The sequence below is a fragment of the Crocodylus porosus genome, unplaced genomic scaffold (genome assembly GCF_001723895.1).
Source record: "Crocodylus porosus isolate Cpor-Errol unplaced genomic scaffold, CroPor_comp1, whole genome shotgun sequence".
NCBI lineage: Eukaryota > Metazoa > Chordata > Crocodylia > Crocodylidae > Crocodylus > Crocodylus porosus.
This window is the reverse complement of record NW_017728923.1, coordinates 12992138-13007453: the sequence shown is the minus strand read 5'-3', so window position 1 is coordinate 13007453 and position 15316 is coordinate 12992138. Positions and strand designations below refer to the sequence as shown.

At 39.7% G+C, this 15316-nt stretch overlaps 1 protein-coding gene across 1 annotated transcript in view; it reads left to right on the top strand.

Moving 5' to 3' along the window:
• The window catches only part of USP7 (ubiquitin specific peptidase 7), a 107955-nt gene that overhangs the window by 51936 nt on the left and 40703 nt on the right, over positions 1–15316 (top strand). Inside the window, exons 4-7 of the mRNA XM_019540090.1 lie at positions 1943–2081; positions 2903–2991; positions 5419–5527; positions 13011–13141. Of these exons, the coding sequence (XP_019395635.1) occupies positions 1943–2081; positions 2903–2991; positions 5419–5527; positions 13011–13141 (468 nt within the window). The remainder of the gene's footprint in view (positions 1–1942; positions 2082–2902; positions 2992–5418; positions 5528–13010; positions 13142–15316) is intronic.

The following is a 15316-nucleotide window of genomic DNA, read 5'->3' as shown; positions in this document are numbered from 1 at the left end:
AAGCTATCTTCTGATGCTGTACAGAGAGCAGTTTGCAGCAGCTCACTTGCCCACAGCCAACTCAGTTACTACTTCAGGGACAAGCTACAGTGCTTAGCCAGTAGCTATGTCTGTGCAGGTGTTAATGTAGGACCCTGCCCCTTCTGTTTTCCAGACCAGAGCTACATGGCAGCAGTCTCGGGAGCCAGTATAGCACAGTGTCTGCTTGATTCTGTTCCAGTGAAGAAAACTCAATTTCCTCACTTAAGATATGAACCCCAGTTTTGCAGGGCTTATTTTGAGGAAGTGTGCATTAACCTTTTCCAGCCCAAGGCACACTTACATTACTAAATTTCTGCAGCACACCTGTTAAGGCATTCCCCATCCTCATACCTATTGTAGCTCATTCTGCGGCACACCTATTCATTTCTGACAGCACACTTCTGTGCCGTTGCACACTGGTTGGGAAACACTGGTATAGTGATGGCAGTGGCTCCTACTTTGTTTTGGAAGTAGAGTATTGGCTGTTGACTGGGAGTAAATCATTTGGAAATGACCGGTTGAGAGAGACTTGGGAGCATTAGTCACTCGCAGGTTGTGCTCTTTGGAAGCATCAGACAAGATATTTCCAGTAGGATGGTATTAGTGCTAGTGTAAAAGGTACTAGTGAAAACTCGCTGTGTTCAGTTCTGAACACCGTGCTAAAGAAAGATGAATTGAAAATGGAACAGGTTAGAGATGGACTACCAGGGGACCAAGGAGTGTCTTACAGGTAGAAATTAAAGGGGATTAGCTTGCTCAGCCTAGAAGAATGATAGCTGAGAGGGATATGAATGCTCTCTGTAAACGCATCAGGAGGCAAACATTAGGCAGGGAGGGGAACACTTCATGCTAAATAACACCACTATCATAAAAACAAATGGATGTAAACTGGCCATAAATAAATTTAAGCTGAAAATTGGAAGAATGGTTTTAATTGTTGGGATGGAGTGAGGTTTAGGAACAGCCTCCCAAAAAGTGGAGGTGGGAGGGTGGGCCTTGACTGGTTTTAAGGTGGAGCTGAATTAGTTTATGCAAGGAATTTTATAGTATGTTTTCATGCAATAACAAGAGACTGGAGTTGGCAAGTTAGGAGGTCCCTTTCCAGTCTGATGTTCCTAATTTCTATATGCATTATACATTTCTACAGTTCAAGTAGAAGTGCTGACTGTGTATGAATACTAAGTCCCAATGGCTGCTTACAAAAGTGAGAAAAACCTGACGGTTTATTTTCAGGTGGGCGTGTCCGAGCACAGTGCATGCCCAGAAGAGGTGACGCTTTAGTTTGACCCAGATCACCCAACATCTGTATAGATCGGGAGCTTCAGTGGGGCTTGTGGTGCTGTAATTAGTTGATTGACTCAGCTTTAAATGAAAGTGCCAAAAAGCCCTGCTGAAGTGCCCGATGTATACAGATGCTGAGGAGCCGGGTCAAGCTATAACATGCTTTCTCTTCTTATAAAACAGTGGGGGGTTTTTGTCTGTCAGTGCCCATTAATATCCGATAAACTTCAGGAGGCCACCTTTTTATATTCTTGCCTGCTATTTCCTAGTTCTTGTAGCATACCCTTTTATAAAATAGTTCCAACCCATTTAATTTAAAAGTAAAAACAAAATAAGATGCTGGGAAGAATGTTTTATAGAGAGCACTTTTAGAAAGTAATGTTATCTAAAACTTCATTTTTGAGAAATACTTAGTCTAATGAGCATTAGTATGTATGGTGTGACTCCTAAAGGCCAGAGATTAATTCTTACTAATGCTTCTAGTAGCAACTGAGCAAATTATAAAAATCTAATGAGGAACAAAACATGTAGTCATCTCTATGCAAGTGCAGATTTAGTATGTAAACTAAACCTTGCACAAATATTTTCTATGACTGAAGAAGCCTGGGTTGAAATTAATTTCAAATGTTTCTTTTTCTAGGTCATGGTCTTGTCATGCACAAGCAGTTCTCAAGATAATAAATTACAAGGACGATGAAAAATCATTCAGTCGCCGAATTAGTCACTTATTCTTTCATAAGGAGAATGACTGGGGCTTTTCCAACTTCATGGCATGGAGTGTAAGTGATGGTATAATGGGCATATAGTAATGGAGTGTTATTGGGGAGAGAGAATGGTTCTGGTCCTGGACATGCAGTTGGTCTTTTAAACCAAAAACAGTTTTTCTGATTAATTTGTTTTCTACAAGAGGTGGTCTAGCATGTGAATGATGCTTGGGTTGAAGATGTCTTTGAGTACTGCTGACTTGCTTCACGCTATTAGTGAAGATTCCTTTTAGTGTTTTTACCTGATATATAGTGACTTCAATATTTTTGTCCTTCCTTTTTTTTTTTTTTTTAATCTGCCTGTAGTGGTGTTTGCATAAATGAGATTCATTTTTACCAAGTTTCTTTCAGTTCTGCTAAAAGAAGTTTTGTTTTGGCTTGTTTGCATTTGTAAACAGACACTATTTAGTACATAAGTAATACGCTCAATGTTTGTCTTAAATTGAGACAGCTGTTAGGGAAGTTTTGGCCATTTCTCAGCTGCCAAAATAGTTTCATAAATGATCTACCATGAATAGAAACAAAGCTTTGATTACCAACCTTTTTATCCACTTACATAGAACTGCTGTTGCAAAAACATAAAAGTTGGAAAAAGTTGGCTAGATTAAGACATTAAAAAGTATTTAAATACACAAAGCTCAATGTCAGAGGTTAATTATGTCCTTCAATGATGGCTGCTCCAGCTTGCTGGAAAAAATAATTTTATGGATGATTTTTTTAAACTTGGAAAATCTGAGCATTGTCAAGACTGAATTTTTCACTACATTCTTCATATTTTGATTCAGAAGCTAGTTTGGAAGTAGATTTAACATTCTTGTATCATTCCTGTTATATAGGAAGTTACTGATCCTGAAAAAGGATTTATAGAAGATGACAAGGTTACTTTTGAAGTCTATGTTCAAGCAGATGCTCCCCATGGAGTGGCGTAAGTATCTCTAGCAGTTGTTGTCTCTGGAGCAGAAATGCATAGTAAAAAAACTCGACAGAAAATTCAGTCTTTAAATTTTTCATTTCAGTAAAAGTATTGTGCAGTTTTAAGAATATTATTTAAATAGCACAGTTCCTCAGAGGTTCTTAAAATACTTTGCTGCTGTTAACTTACAGACTTAACAAAAGTCTGTTTTTTTGTCATTGCAGAGAAATTTATTTTGTGAGTCTTAAGTGTTCATCTGTGTTCAATTTAACCTTGTGTAACTTTATTTGGAACAAGGCACTTTGAAATCTATGAATAGATATACAATTTGTTTTATAAAAAGCTGCAAGTTTTGTAGTTGTGGGGTCAACATTCCTAATGCTACTGTTGATACCAGGCAATATAACTGCTACCATTAGGTGGCTCTAATACCTAGTTTCAGTTCAGCTTTATTATTTGTTATAACTACCTCATTAAGCAAGTAGATGTCTTTCTATTGGATGTTATTTTTTCAGATTTAAATTAAAAAATGTAATTTTAAGTACAAGTTGTAGTTTTGCTGAAATGCTTCTTTGCCCTGTGAGGAATACTCTTTAGATGCTGTTTAACCAAAGAATTGAAAGTATACATTCATTCTTTAGTTTATAAGTGTTCTGAAATGCTAAACGTGTTTGTGGTGACTGGCAGGTAGATGTGCTGTGCAATCTTTATTCAGACAGAGTGTAATACTAAGGAACGGAATTTCTTAGTGGAATTACTTAATCTAGAGCAAATATCCTAGAGCAGATTTTTTTCAGCACTTTAGATTAAGGCAGGGGCGGGCAATTATTTTGGACTGAAGTCCACTTATCCAGTTTTGGCAAGCTGTCGAGGGCCTCATGGGTAGCCCAGCCCTTTGATAGGTGCCCCACCCTTCAGTCACCATCTTGGAACCAGTGTCCCAGGGCCAGCACCAGTGAGGCCCAGAGCGAGGCTCAGGCTGACAGGGGTCTGTGGAGCTGGGCTGGGCTGCACCAGCAGGGAGAGGGGGGAGCTGGCCCGGCTCCACAGAGCCCCTGCCGGCTGGGACCCTGTACCCCTGCTGCCCTGCTCTGGGCCCTGCTGGTGCTGGCCCTGGGACACTGGTGTGGGCTCCGTGCTCGAGCTGGTTCCCTACCTGCTCATACCCAGTGCCCCCCAGCCCCGTGTTACAGGTGGTGGGCAATGTGTAGCCCCAACCCTGTGCTCACCAGCAGGGAAGGAGCTGGTGCAGAGCATGGGGAAAAGTGGCCCATCACCTGCCCCATGGCCCATGCTCCTTGCTGCAGCCACTCGCAGCCTGTGCGGGGCTGTCCTGAGCAGGCACAGGCAGTCCCACATGGGCTGTGAGCAGCTGCAACACAGAGTGCCAGCCACGGAGCGGGCAAGGGGCCGCTTTTTCCCCCCTGCGCATAGTACCAGCGTGTAACCGGCCCCGTGCTGGCTCTGGGCTCACCCATCAGGGCTGCAGAAGCAGCTGCAGCTCCGCCCCCGCTTGCCACACTGGGCAGTGTTTGCCACAGCTGCCTCTGGGTTGCCCAGTGCTCGAGCTCTGGGCAGGCAGCAGCAACAGCAAACACTGCCAGTGCGGCAAGCAGGGGAGGCACTTTCCTCTGTGCTGAGCAGCTGCTGCTGCCAAAGCGCAGCCCTGACAGGCGAGCCCAAAGCCTCGCAGGCCCCAGGCTGGCAGTGGGGGGTGGGTTACAAACTCATGCTGAGCACAGGGGCAGGGAAAAGTGACCCCTCCCTTGCCCTGTAACTGGCACCCCACACTGCAGCCCCTCGCAACCCTCATGAGGCTGCCTGTGCCTGCTCAAGACAGCCCCACACAGGCTGCGAGCAGCTGCATCAGGGAGTGTGGGCCATGGGGCAGGCAAGGGGCCGCTCTTCCTTGGGCTCCCCTCCTGCTCTTCGTTCCCCTCCCCTCCCCCTCCCCCCTTGCACCTGAGGTTCCGGCACTGGGGCAGCCATGTGGTCCCAGGCCAGAAGCCCTGCTTGGGGGGGCCAGGCCAGGCAGGCCCTGCTGGGCTTTCCCTGGGTCCTGCTGCCTCTGCTTTCTGTCATTTTTGACAGGACACAAGGACAGATCAATATTAATTTTCTAAATTTTTTGGGAGAATGGCCTTGTGGGCCAGATATTTTGCCCACCCCTGGATTAGGGGAATGCTTTAATGGAAATTGTCTCTGAGCTTAGCCCACTTCTGACTTGGCTTACTCTGCAACAGCTGCTGTCATGGTCCCCTCCTCCACAAATGCCTGTGTGTGTGTGGGTGGAGTCCCCTGCCACTGAAGCTCTGCAGGCTGGATGAAAGTGGCTCTGTGGGCTGGATCTGGGCCATAGGCCATAGATTACTGATGCCTGTATTATAGTTAAATTTATTCATGTCCAACTTAAAGTTTTCACTGTTAATTGCTTTCTAGGTGGGATTCCAAGAAGCACACAGGATATGTTGGATTGAAGAACCAGGGGGCAACCTGTTACATGAACAGCTTGTTACAGACTTTATTTTTCACAAATCAACTACGAAAGGTAATTAAATACCATTAGCATGTTATTACCATCAAGTGTTATTTTTTGAAAAGCGGTCCATCTCACCTTTCTTCAAACCCATTCTTTGTTTGCTCCTTTCAGAGGAATCTTCTACATCCTGGTGGAATAATGTAAAACTTCAGAATACATGACCCTAATTTGCTCACTACTTTTTCAAAGGATTCCTTGCTGTCTGTTGGCTTCTTTCTGTAGCTGAAAAAATAAATGGCTCCATGGAGTTAGGTAGTAAAGGTGATGAAGACATCAGTGTAATTAGTATATCGTATTATCTTACATACAACATTCCCTGAAATAAGAGATCCACCTTGTTTTGAAAGGGTGAATGAAGGAAAAAAAAGATCTTTCCTTGTAACAAATAGCTGAGTGCAGCAGCTAGGGAGCCGAGCCTTATCATTGTTCTGCTGCCTGTGAGACCTGTGCATACTTTGGTTTTGCCCAGTAAGTGACACAAACTTCTTTTACCATATTTCTTCATATAAAGAAAAAAATTCCAATTTCCAGCAACTGTTTTTTGGAAAAAAGGTGTGTGGTGTAAGCAAGAAAATATGTTGTAATGTCTTTTAAAATGCTATCTGATTTAATTTCAGGGGGAGGAGGAATCCACTTTTTAGTAGGGTTGCATAGTTTTGTCTTTATATTATCTACCAGGACAGGCCCAAGAACTTGTCTTAATAGGTTTTCTGGATGTGGGTAAGCCAAATAGCTGTTGTACCTTTCCGAGCGAGTGAAAGAGATCTTTGCTGCACTGCCTCATTCTGGTAGTGAGACCATAAATTATTGCAGTTGTTAACATGACTCTTCGCAGGTTAAGGAAATAGTTTTATTTAGCTGTGACTTCGGCTTTCTGGAAAACACGTAATCAGTTTTACTTCAAGTTATGTTAGGGGGTTTTTGTCTAACCTAAACTTCCCTTGCTGCAACTTTGAGACCATTGCTCCTTGTTCTGTCATCTGCCACCCTTAGAACAGTCTAGCTCCGTCCTCTTTGGAGTTACCATTCAGATAGTTGAAGGCTGCTATTAAATCTCCTCCTCAGTCTTTTCTTCTGGAGACTAAATAAGCTCGGTACCGTTGGCCTCTCTTCAGAAGTCATGTGCACCAGGCCTTGAACCATTTTCATTGCCTTCCACTGGATTCTCTTCAACTCATCCACATCCTTTCTGTAGTGGGGGACATTGTGTGCCAATCTGATAATTCTTTGAGCCATATATATATACACACGTCTCCTAGCTGTGTGTTTTATAATAGTTGCATCCAATCCAAATGCCTCATTTTTTCAACTGTCAAGTAGAAAGACATAAAAATCCAGGCTTACCATTGCATTGTTTACTATTTCAAGTAAATTGGAAAGAAACATTCTTGAGTGTACTTCTTTTTAACTGATCCATGTTGTAAATGTGTAACGTGTCTTACAAAGATACTCTCATGGACCCAAAGGAACACACTTCCACCTTCTACTTCCTCTGTGCAACAATGAAGTTTATTTTCTACCTATAGGGACTTTTTACCATCTTTAATTTTTCCTGAGGAAGGGTGTGTGCACCCAAAAGCTTGCAAAAAAAGATAATTTCTTCACGATTTCTTAGTTGGTCTAATAAAAGGTCATCTCTGAACCAAGACTTCTGGAGTTTTGCATAACATTTGTTTTAGGCTTATTCTAGGCAGGTAAGCATCAACTACTTTTTTAAGTTTAGTTATTGGCCATGTAATAAAGCTGTATTTGCTCATTTATAATTGTAGCACTTCTTACTTTATTCAAAATAGGCGTGTTTGTCCTGTACCGGTAATCCTTGTTTTCCTGTTATCTGGAAGATTCACAAAGTTGATTGATAAATGGTTCAGATTAGTTTCTTCTGGTCAGTTTTAAAAATTCATTTGCCTCTAGTGTTCAGGAAAAGTTCTTAGTCTGGAGATCTAACCAAGCAGTTTGTAAAGAATACATTTTAGAAGCAAATTTGTAACCTGAATGGAAATCAGTGTAGTGTAATCCTCAATCTGCAGGCTGTAGCTCAATTGCTTCTAATGCTGCTTGATTTCTAAGAACAAGATGCAGTTGACAGAGCTCTAATCAGTTTTATTGCTGCTATAAAGAACCCTGTGAACAGAGATGAAATTGTCAGGAATCGTCCAGCTGGAAAAGCCAATGTACAGTAGCAAAAGCAAGCACAAAAACTTACCCTAAAATGGAGCCAGGGAGAGGGTTAATGGAAGAAAGGTATTGTTCTCCACTTCCCCTTTTCTTTCCCAGCAGTAGTCAAGAGCTTCCAGAACAGTGGCTCTCAGGTTATTTTAGACTCGAGGCACCCCTAACAAACTTCTAGCTCTTACTAGTTACTCTGTTTTGACTACAGAGAATGATAATAAAGTAGTTCTTCTGATGCATTGAACTCAAAGACAACAACAGGTCAGAAAGTTTTGATATCATGGATTCTGATCTGAAATGTCTGGGTTTATCTTGTGAATCATGTTTGCACATCTAACAGTGATAGTGTTGTTTGGCATCCTGCTGTGGTACCCTGGTTGAAAATCGCTGCTCTAGAATGTGTAGGCACTATCCTTTTCTGTCACCAGAAACCTGAGAATCTTGTGGGTGAGAGCACTTTCTTTCAGAAGCTGAACAAGGAAACAACTTCATCTTGCGTATTGCCCTATGATTGATAATATATACAGAAACAGAGGGTTTTGTCCTTCGACTTTATAGATTTCATAGACGTTAGGGCTGGAAGGGACCTTGGAAGTTCGAATCCAGCCCCCTGCCAGCCCTTCTGGTGACAGAAAAGGATAGTGTCTATCCATTCTAGAGCAGTGATTAGTAGTTTAATTAAACTATTAATTAAACTTTAGTAGTAGAGTGTTCCCCTTCACCTGCCCCTAGGTATTGGGTAATAACCTGCCCCTTAGAAGTATTTGCCAACTTTTTTTTAAGTCCTCAGATAGTTCACTTGGACACTTCTTTAAGCATAAATTGGGACCAGAGCAAATGCAATTTTAGCATAGGTTATTTAGGTATTCCTCAGTCCCATTCCCTTCAGACCTGACTCTGATCTGACCCCTTCCTTACATTGTCATCATCCAGTGTGTTCTAATGCTTGATAATTACTTTGCTTTGAGATTTCACAACAAAGTAATATTTTTCCAACCTCTTAGCATAGTATTTTTTTTTCTCTTCATTAAGCAATGGATTTAAACTTACTGTTAACAGTCTGTTATTTCTTACATATTATACTTGTTGCTTTTCTTTTTATCTGTTGTTCATTGTATCTAATGTCTCTTCCTTTCAGACATTGTCCCTACATGCCATTGCTATTCTCTTGCATTCATCCCTACAGGGGAACCTCTTAGGCATTAAATTAGAGATTTTGCTTTCTGTCAAATATATCAAGATGTCTTATTCCTTTATGTTGAGGCCAAGTCTTTCGAAGTTTTGCAAGGATTATAGGCAGGTAGTAACATTGCTTATAAGGGATAATATTCTAAAGAATGTTTGTTCTAGACTGGAAATCCAGCTTGAGCTTTGAGTAATAGTCTAATTTGCCCTAAATTACAAAAGCAAAAAGTAAAAGCAAAGTTAAATTAAATGCCACTCTGATAACATAAATATGAAACATTAAAAATTTAAAGAAGAAAGTGTTGCTTCTCTTTGATTGTCCAAACAAATATAAATTGGCAAAAACAGGAATAAAGGAGGTAGGAAAACATTCCCATTAAATTCTTCATATTTATATATGCAAATATTCCATTAAATTCTTTGTATTTATATATGCAAATTACTCTTTCCAAAAGTGGTATTTTGATCAAATAAAATGCCACTTAAGTAGAATTAGGTGATATCTGTCTGTGTTAAATTTGCTAAAAGAAAATGTTCACATGGATATCTTTATTTTAGTTAAGCATCGATAGATACCAATTCCCCTCTTACGCCTATTTTGTCTGTCTGCTGTGTGATAGTTAATGTATTAAAGCATCAAGGATCACTGCTGAAATATTTTGAGCCTGAAAGATGTGAAATTCAAGCACGTGGAACTGTTTCTTATACTACCTTTGGCTAGAGAAGATTAACTCAGAATAATGGGATATAAATCACTAGTTTTATTGACTGAACCTGCAAGGTGCAGAGCCATCTCTGCTTCTAAAGTTTTGAAGTGAAAAATAATTCCTGCACGTTAGAATAGGCAGAGAATTGTGGTAATAGACTCAAATTGGAACTTGGCCGGGATAGCAGGGTTAATGCTTCTAAAAGCTGTAGCTTGGGTAATGAGGGTAGAGAACCACTGCAAAGACCCTTCGTTGGCCGCTGTCTGGAACGATTTTGAAAGGCACTAGTCTGGTAAGTATTATAAACTGAAGAGAGATTGTTGCAGAAAATTTTAGCTCATTTTACATGAGCATTATTGATCTTTAGTTTGCTAGTTCTAATTACAAACTTGAAGCAAAGCTAGTCGTGGTTTTTATAACTAGTTAAGCTGTTGAATTGGTGGAAGTCTCTGCATGCAAGATTTCTTGAAATCCTGTCTTTTTTTATTTAAATACATTTAGTTTCTCTTAGATGAGGGATACACACTAACAAATTCTTCAAATGTTTATAATCGGATTATAAACATGGCGCTCAAGTAAATAGAAATATTGAAGTTTGGAGTATGGCAACATTTGGCCTTCTGTCTAAGCTTCAGCATCTTTTTACAAATTTATATTTCATGTTAAATCACATAAGTTAGAGCAGCCAGGCAACATTTTGCTTCTGTATCTTTACTTTTCATTTTCTCATACATTGTCTGAATAGATAAGGATTGTGTTTTCTTTGGAAAACTGTTCCACAAAGCAGTTGAACAAGTATACCAGAATTTAACACTGTTTTCCTTTATTGTCATCCAGTTACTCTAGTTACTCCCACAGGTATTCATAGATGTTAGGGTCAGAAGCAACCTCAGCAGGTCATTGAATCCAACCCCTTACCCTGGGTGGGAAAGAGTGCTGGGGTCAGACAACCCCAGCTAGGTGCTTGTCCAGTTTCCTTTTGAAGATCCCCAAGGTAGGGCAGAGCACCACCTCTCTTGGAAGCCCATTCCAGATTCTGGCAACCCTGACTGTGAAGAAGTTCCTTCTGATGTCCAGCCTAAATCTGCTTTCTGTCAATTTGTGGCCATTGTTTCTAGTTACTCCAGGGTTTGCTGTAGTAAATAGAGCATCTCCTATTCCCTGCTGTCCTCCCCTAATGAATTTATAGGCAGCCACAAGATCACCTCTCAGCCTTCTCTTGCAAAGGCTGAAGAGATCTAGGTCCCTCAGTTTCTCCTCATAGGGCTTTGCCTGCAGGCCTCTGACAATACAAGTGGCCTCCTTTGAACCCTTTCAAGATTCTCCGCTTCTCTCTTGAAGTGTGGTGCCCAAAACTGGATACAGTACTCCAACTGCAGTCTGACCAGTGCTGCATAGAGGGGGAGCATCACCTCCCTGGCCCTATTTGTCACGCATCTGCTAATGCATGATAAAGTGTGGTTCACCTTGTTGATCACTTGGTCATATTGGCGACTCATGTACATCTTGGAGTCAACTATGATTCTAAGATCCCTTTCTTCTGCTGAGAAGGTCATTCCCTAGGCTGTAAGTGTGTTGATGATTCTTTTGCCCAGGTGCAGCACTTTGCACTTGTTTTTGTTGAACTGCATCCTATTTCGTTCAGTCCATTTTTTCCAACCTGTCCAGATCCGTTCCTTACCCTCTGGTGTGTTAAATTTGCCCCATAATTTGGCGTCATCTGTAAACTTGGACCGTGGAATCATCTACATCACAGCAGCCTGTCAGTTTATTTAGGAGAACAGAGTATTGTTACTCTTGTAGTGTGTAATTTTTTTTTTACCGTTCTAAGCATTTACATTCTTTGTTTATTTGATGACTGCTTTTAATCTGCTTCCTTTTGGGTGTTATGTATTTAGATCTTTTAATCTCCCAAATTGGTCCCTCAGTTTACTAATGATTTTTGTTCTTTTTCCAGACTCCCTCCCCTTTTGGTTTGTATTAGCTAATCTATCAATTTTGTCCCTCTGATTTAGCTGTTGTTGCCACTGCCTGAGCACTTCAGAAATGTTAATGAATTGTCCCTCCCAATGCTATGTCACACCTTAGAAGTGTGAGCTTCATTTTACACACTAGGAATTTGAGGCACAGGATAGTTTAGTTTAAAATCACTGACAAAACCTGTGATTGGGTCAGGAAATAAACTAGATCAGTGGGGCTCAACCTTTTTAGAGCAGCTGGCCAAGTGCTTGCCATCCAGCTGCAAGATGAGGCACCAGTCCCCTTCCATATACTGGGGGGGAGACGGAAGGGGCTGCCAGTGTCAGGGGGAGGGAGGGGAAGAGGAAAATAGCTGACCCCTGGTAAACAGTACTTGCGGGAGATGAGAGAGAGAAAGCAAGCAGTGCCTGCTGGAGGGGAGGGAAAAGGGAAAGAGCAGGCAGTGTTGCAAAGAGGATCTGTGAAGGGTGCAGGGCAGGGAATGGACATGCTGTGCTGAGCTGCTCACCACTAATCCCCTGTGTTATGGGCCAGATCCAGTCCCTTTAGTGGCTGGATCCAGCCCACAGGCAGTAGGCTGAGCACCACTGGTTGATCCACCCCCAGATGAAGGTAGTCTGTTGCCTACCTGCTTTTTGAAGCAGTGTTTCTTCCTACTCTGCCCAAAACTCTTTATGACCCTATCCTGTGATAAGGTATTGTCTAATTTGCTCTCTATTACACCTTTTTTCTTAACATTAATGCATTCTAAATGTATGTCTCTAGATAGCTATACTTTACGGTTATTTTTCTAAGGTGTTTCTTGTTTTAATTCCTGCTCATACTAAATCCCTTTGGTTCTCTAATATAATTTCTTCTGTGTTCTCAGGGCTTCCCAACTTGGTATAATCAGTGAATTCAGTTAGTATGCCGCTTACTTCCCCTTTAAGCTCATTAATGAAGATGTTAAATGAGTCTAGCACCAATCCCTGAAACTGCATTTGACATGCCCCTCTATACACAAGCGTACTCTGTGCACAATTGTTTATTGCTCTTTGTGCCATAACATGGTTTTAATCTATGTGACTTGTTCATATAAAGCCAAAATAAAGTTGTTCTCGAATAGGCCATAGTGTTGTTCAAACCACCAATCCTACTGTGTTAATTGCATAGATATACATCCCATGATTGTTCAAAGGTATTGAACTCTTCAGTATATTTGTTTTTTGTGAAAATAATTCATAAAAATTATCAGTAGAGTTAGTGGTTTGTTTGTTTGTTTGTTTTTAAATTCTACCTAGTTCTGGAGAACCAAAACTACAGGTAGGCAGTGGTCCTTGCAATAAACAGCAGGTTATTTTGGAGAGCTATTTTATTATAAAGCAAATCTGCGAGCAGGATGAAGTGTTTATTGTTCATTTAATTCTGTGCATTTTCATAAGTACTAATTGAGCTAAATGCTTTTGTAGGCTGTTTACATGATGCCCACAGAAGGCGATGACTCATCCAAAAGTGTTCCTTTAGCATTGCAAAGAGTGTTCTATGAACTTCAGCACAGTGACAAACCAGTAGGAACTAAAAAGCTAACAAAGTCCTTTGGGTATGTATCAGAAATTTTAAAATATGTTGTTAGGATGTGGCAGGACTCTTCAGAAAAGTTCTGTATCATAATGTTTGAAGAAGTGCTTTATTTAAATGTAAGGAAAACTTGTTAGAAAAGTAGAAGTTTCCATTGTTATGATTGGTCTTTTTTTTATCATATTTCCTTTGAGTATAACTGAATATAATTCAGTAATGAGGTCAGCTAACTCATAAATTGAATGGGAGGTTATTTTAATGAAACCATTGGCCACATGCAATAAGAGAGATCTGAACTTTAAATTTATGTTGTAATTGTATGATTTGTTTAGTTAAATAATACTGAGATGTGGTTGTACCTTTAAATATTTAAAAGGTGCATACAAAAATTAGATGGTACCATTTTAATCTTGTTACATAAAACTGAAAGAAATAGTAATCTAACTTTCTGTATCTTTATTTGCTATGCAGTGATGGCCATTGTAAAACATTTTAATCGTGGCCAAGATTAGATTTTTAACATGTGGATCATATCTGCACTACCAGCATCTAACATGCCCTTTTGCCCCTGTTTTTATCCTGTTTAACAAATTAGAATGTATTTTTTATATTCCTTCTTTCTAGTTACTGTTCTTTTCCTTTATAAAAACCATGACACTCATCTTTGATTTTTCCACCTCTGCCTTTTATGCAAAAGTCAAGATAGAAGCTTGAGCATTTACTGTCACTATATGCTTGTCTGTTCACTTCATACTTGCTTTTTTTCTTGGTATATGTTTGGATTATATTTTTAATTATGCTAAGAAATAATAGTTAATTTCTTTGTTGCATTGTATTTACTAACTAGCTTTTTGTATTATTGCTTTCTAAATTGGCTATTCAAATAGATACATTTGTGGGTTTTAGAATAGGTTCAGACGTTTGTGTGATCTTTTGCATGTAGCATGCAGTCATGCTCTGGGTTGCCATCCTATTTTAACCACATGAAACTTTCTTGCAGGAAACTGAGGTCTCTGACCACACACTTTCCCCTGAAGCAGATCAAAACTCTGGGTTTCACTCACTTAATCTAAATCTGAATCTTAACTTCCATCTAGTCTGTCATGAGCACAGGAAAATGATACATAAATTGTTGCTCTTCTAGGATTCTGTTAACTAGATGTTATGTTAATCAGAATCTGTTTTTGTACCTGAATCAATATTTTAAATGACCATTTGAAAAAAGATCAGAAGAATTTAATTATGTTCTTGTATCCTTTAAAAGGAATTGTTCAAAAAGTTATTGTTAATATAGAAATTTCTGTCACTTGATATTCACCCCTGGGCCTTTTGACTAATTCAGCACTGACAGTATGTGATTTTGTTCATGTGGACTTGACTTGCCATTTACTAGTGATTGTTGGGTTTTTTTGTCATTGTGTAGAAAACTCTCTTGTATATGTGTGAGTAAAGATACAGGTATAATGTATTTAAAGTCCTAGTTAGACATGCATGTTTAAATAGGTCCTTGTTCACTCCTGAGATGCAAGATTCCTGTAAAATAAAAATAAAAATTACAGATTCCTGTAAAACAACAAAACAAAAACCTTCCACATTGCAACTTTACTTCTGGTAATAAACCTTTGCTTTCATGTAATTTGTTGTTTAGTGCTGCATGAAAAGTACCCAGAAGGATCTGAATAACTGTCAGTGTGATTTTTTTTTTTTTTCCTTTGTTCTTCATAAAACAGTGAAGTTTGTCATGGCGTTATATGGCTTTCTCCTTTTTTGGTTATGTAATAGCAGGATTTTTTGCAGGTTATGCTGGAAGTAATTTAAGAATAGATTTATTAGTCTATACAAGGAGCCTGCCAGGAAGAGCACCTGCTACCTAAATCCTTAACTTGGATTTTTGTAGCGGAGTGAACTAAGGTACCTTGGGCCAGGGAAGGCATGTTATAGAGACGCCTACTTTTTCTTAGTCACCTTCTTGGGGTTTTTGAGCCAGGGTGGGTAAAAATCAATTATTTTTTTTAATTGAATTTTTTATTTAAATCATAATTTTTAATTTAATCATATTTTTTTAATTTTTAAGATGCTTTTCTTGGAAAAAAAAAACCCTTTATAAAGATGATTTTAATTTAAGATATGTTAAAGCTCAAATATATCATCATGGAATACGGATTATAACTTCTAATTATATACTATTTGAGACAAT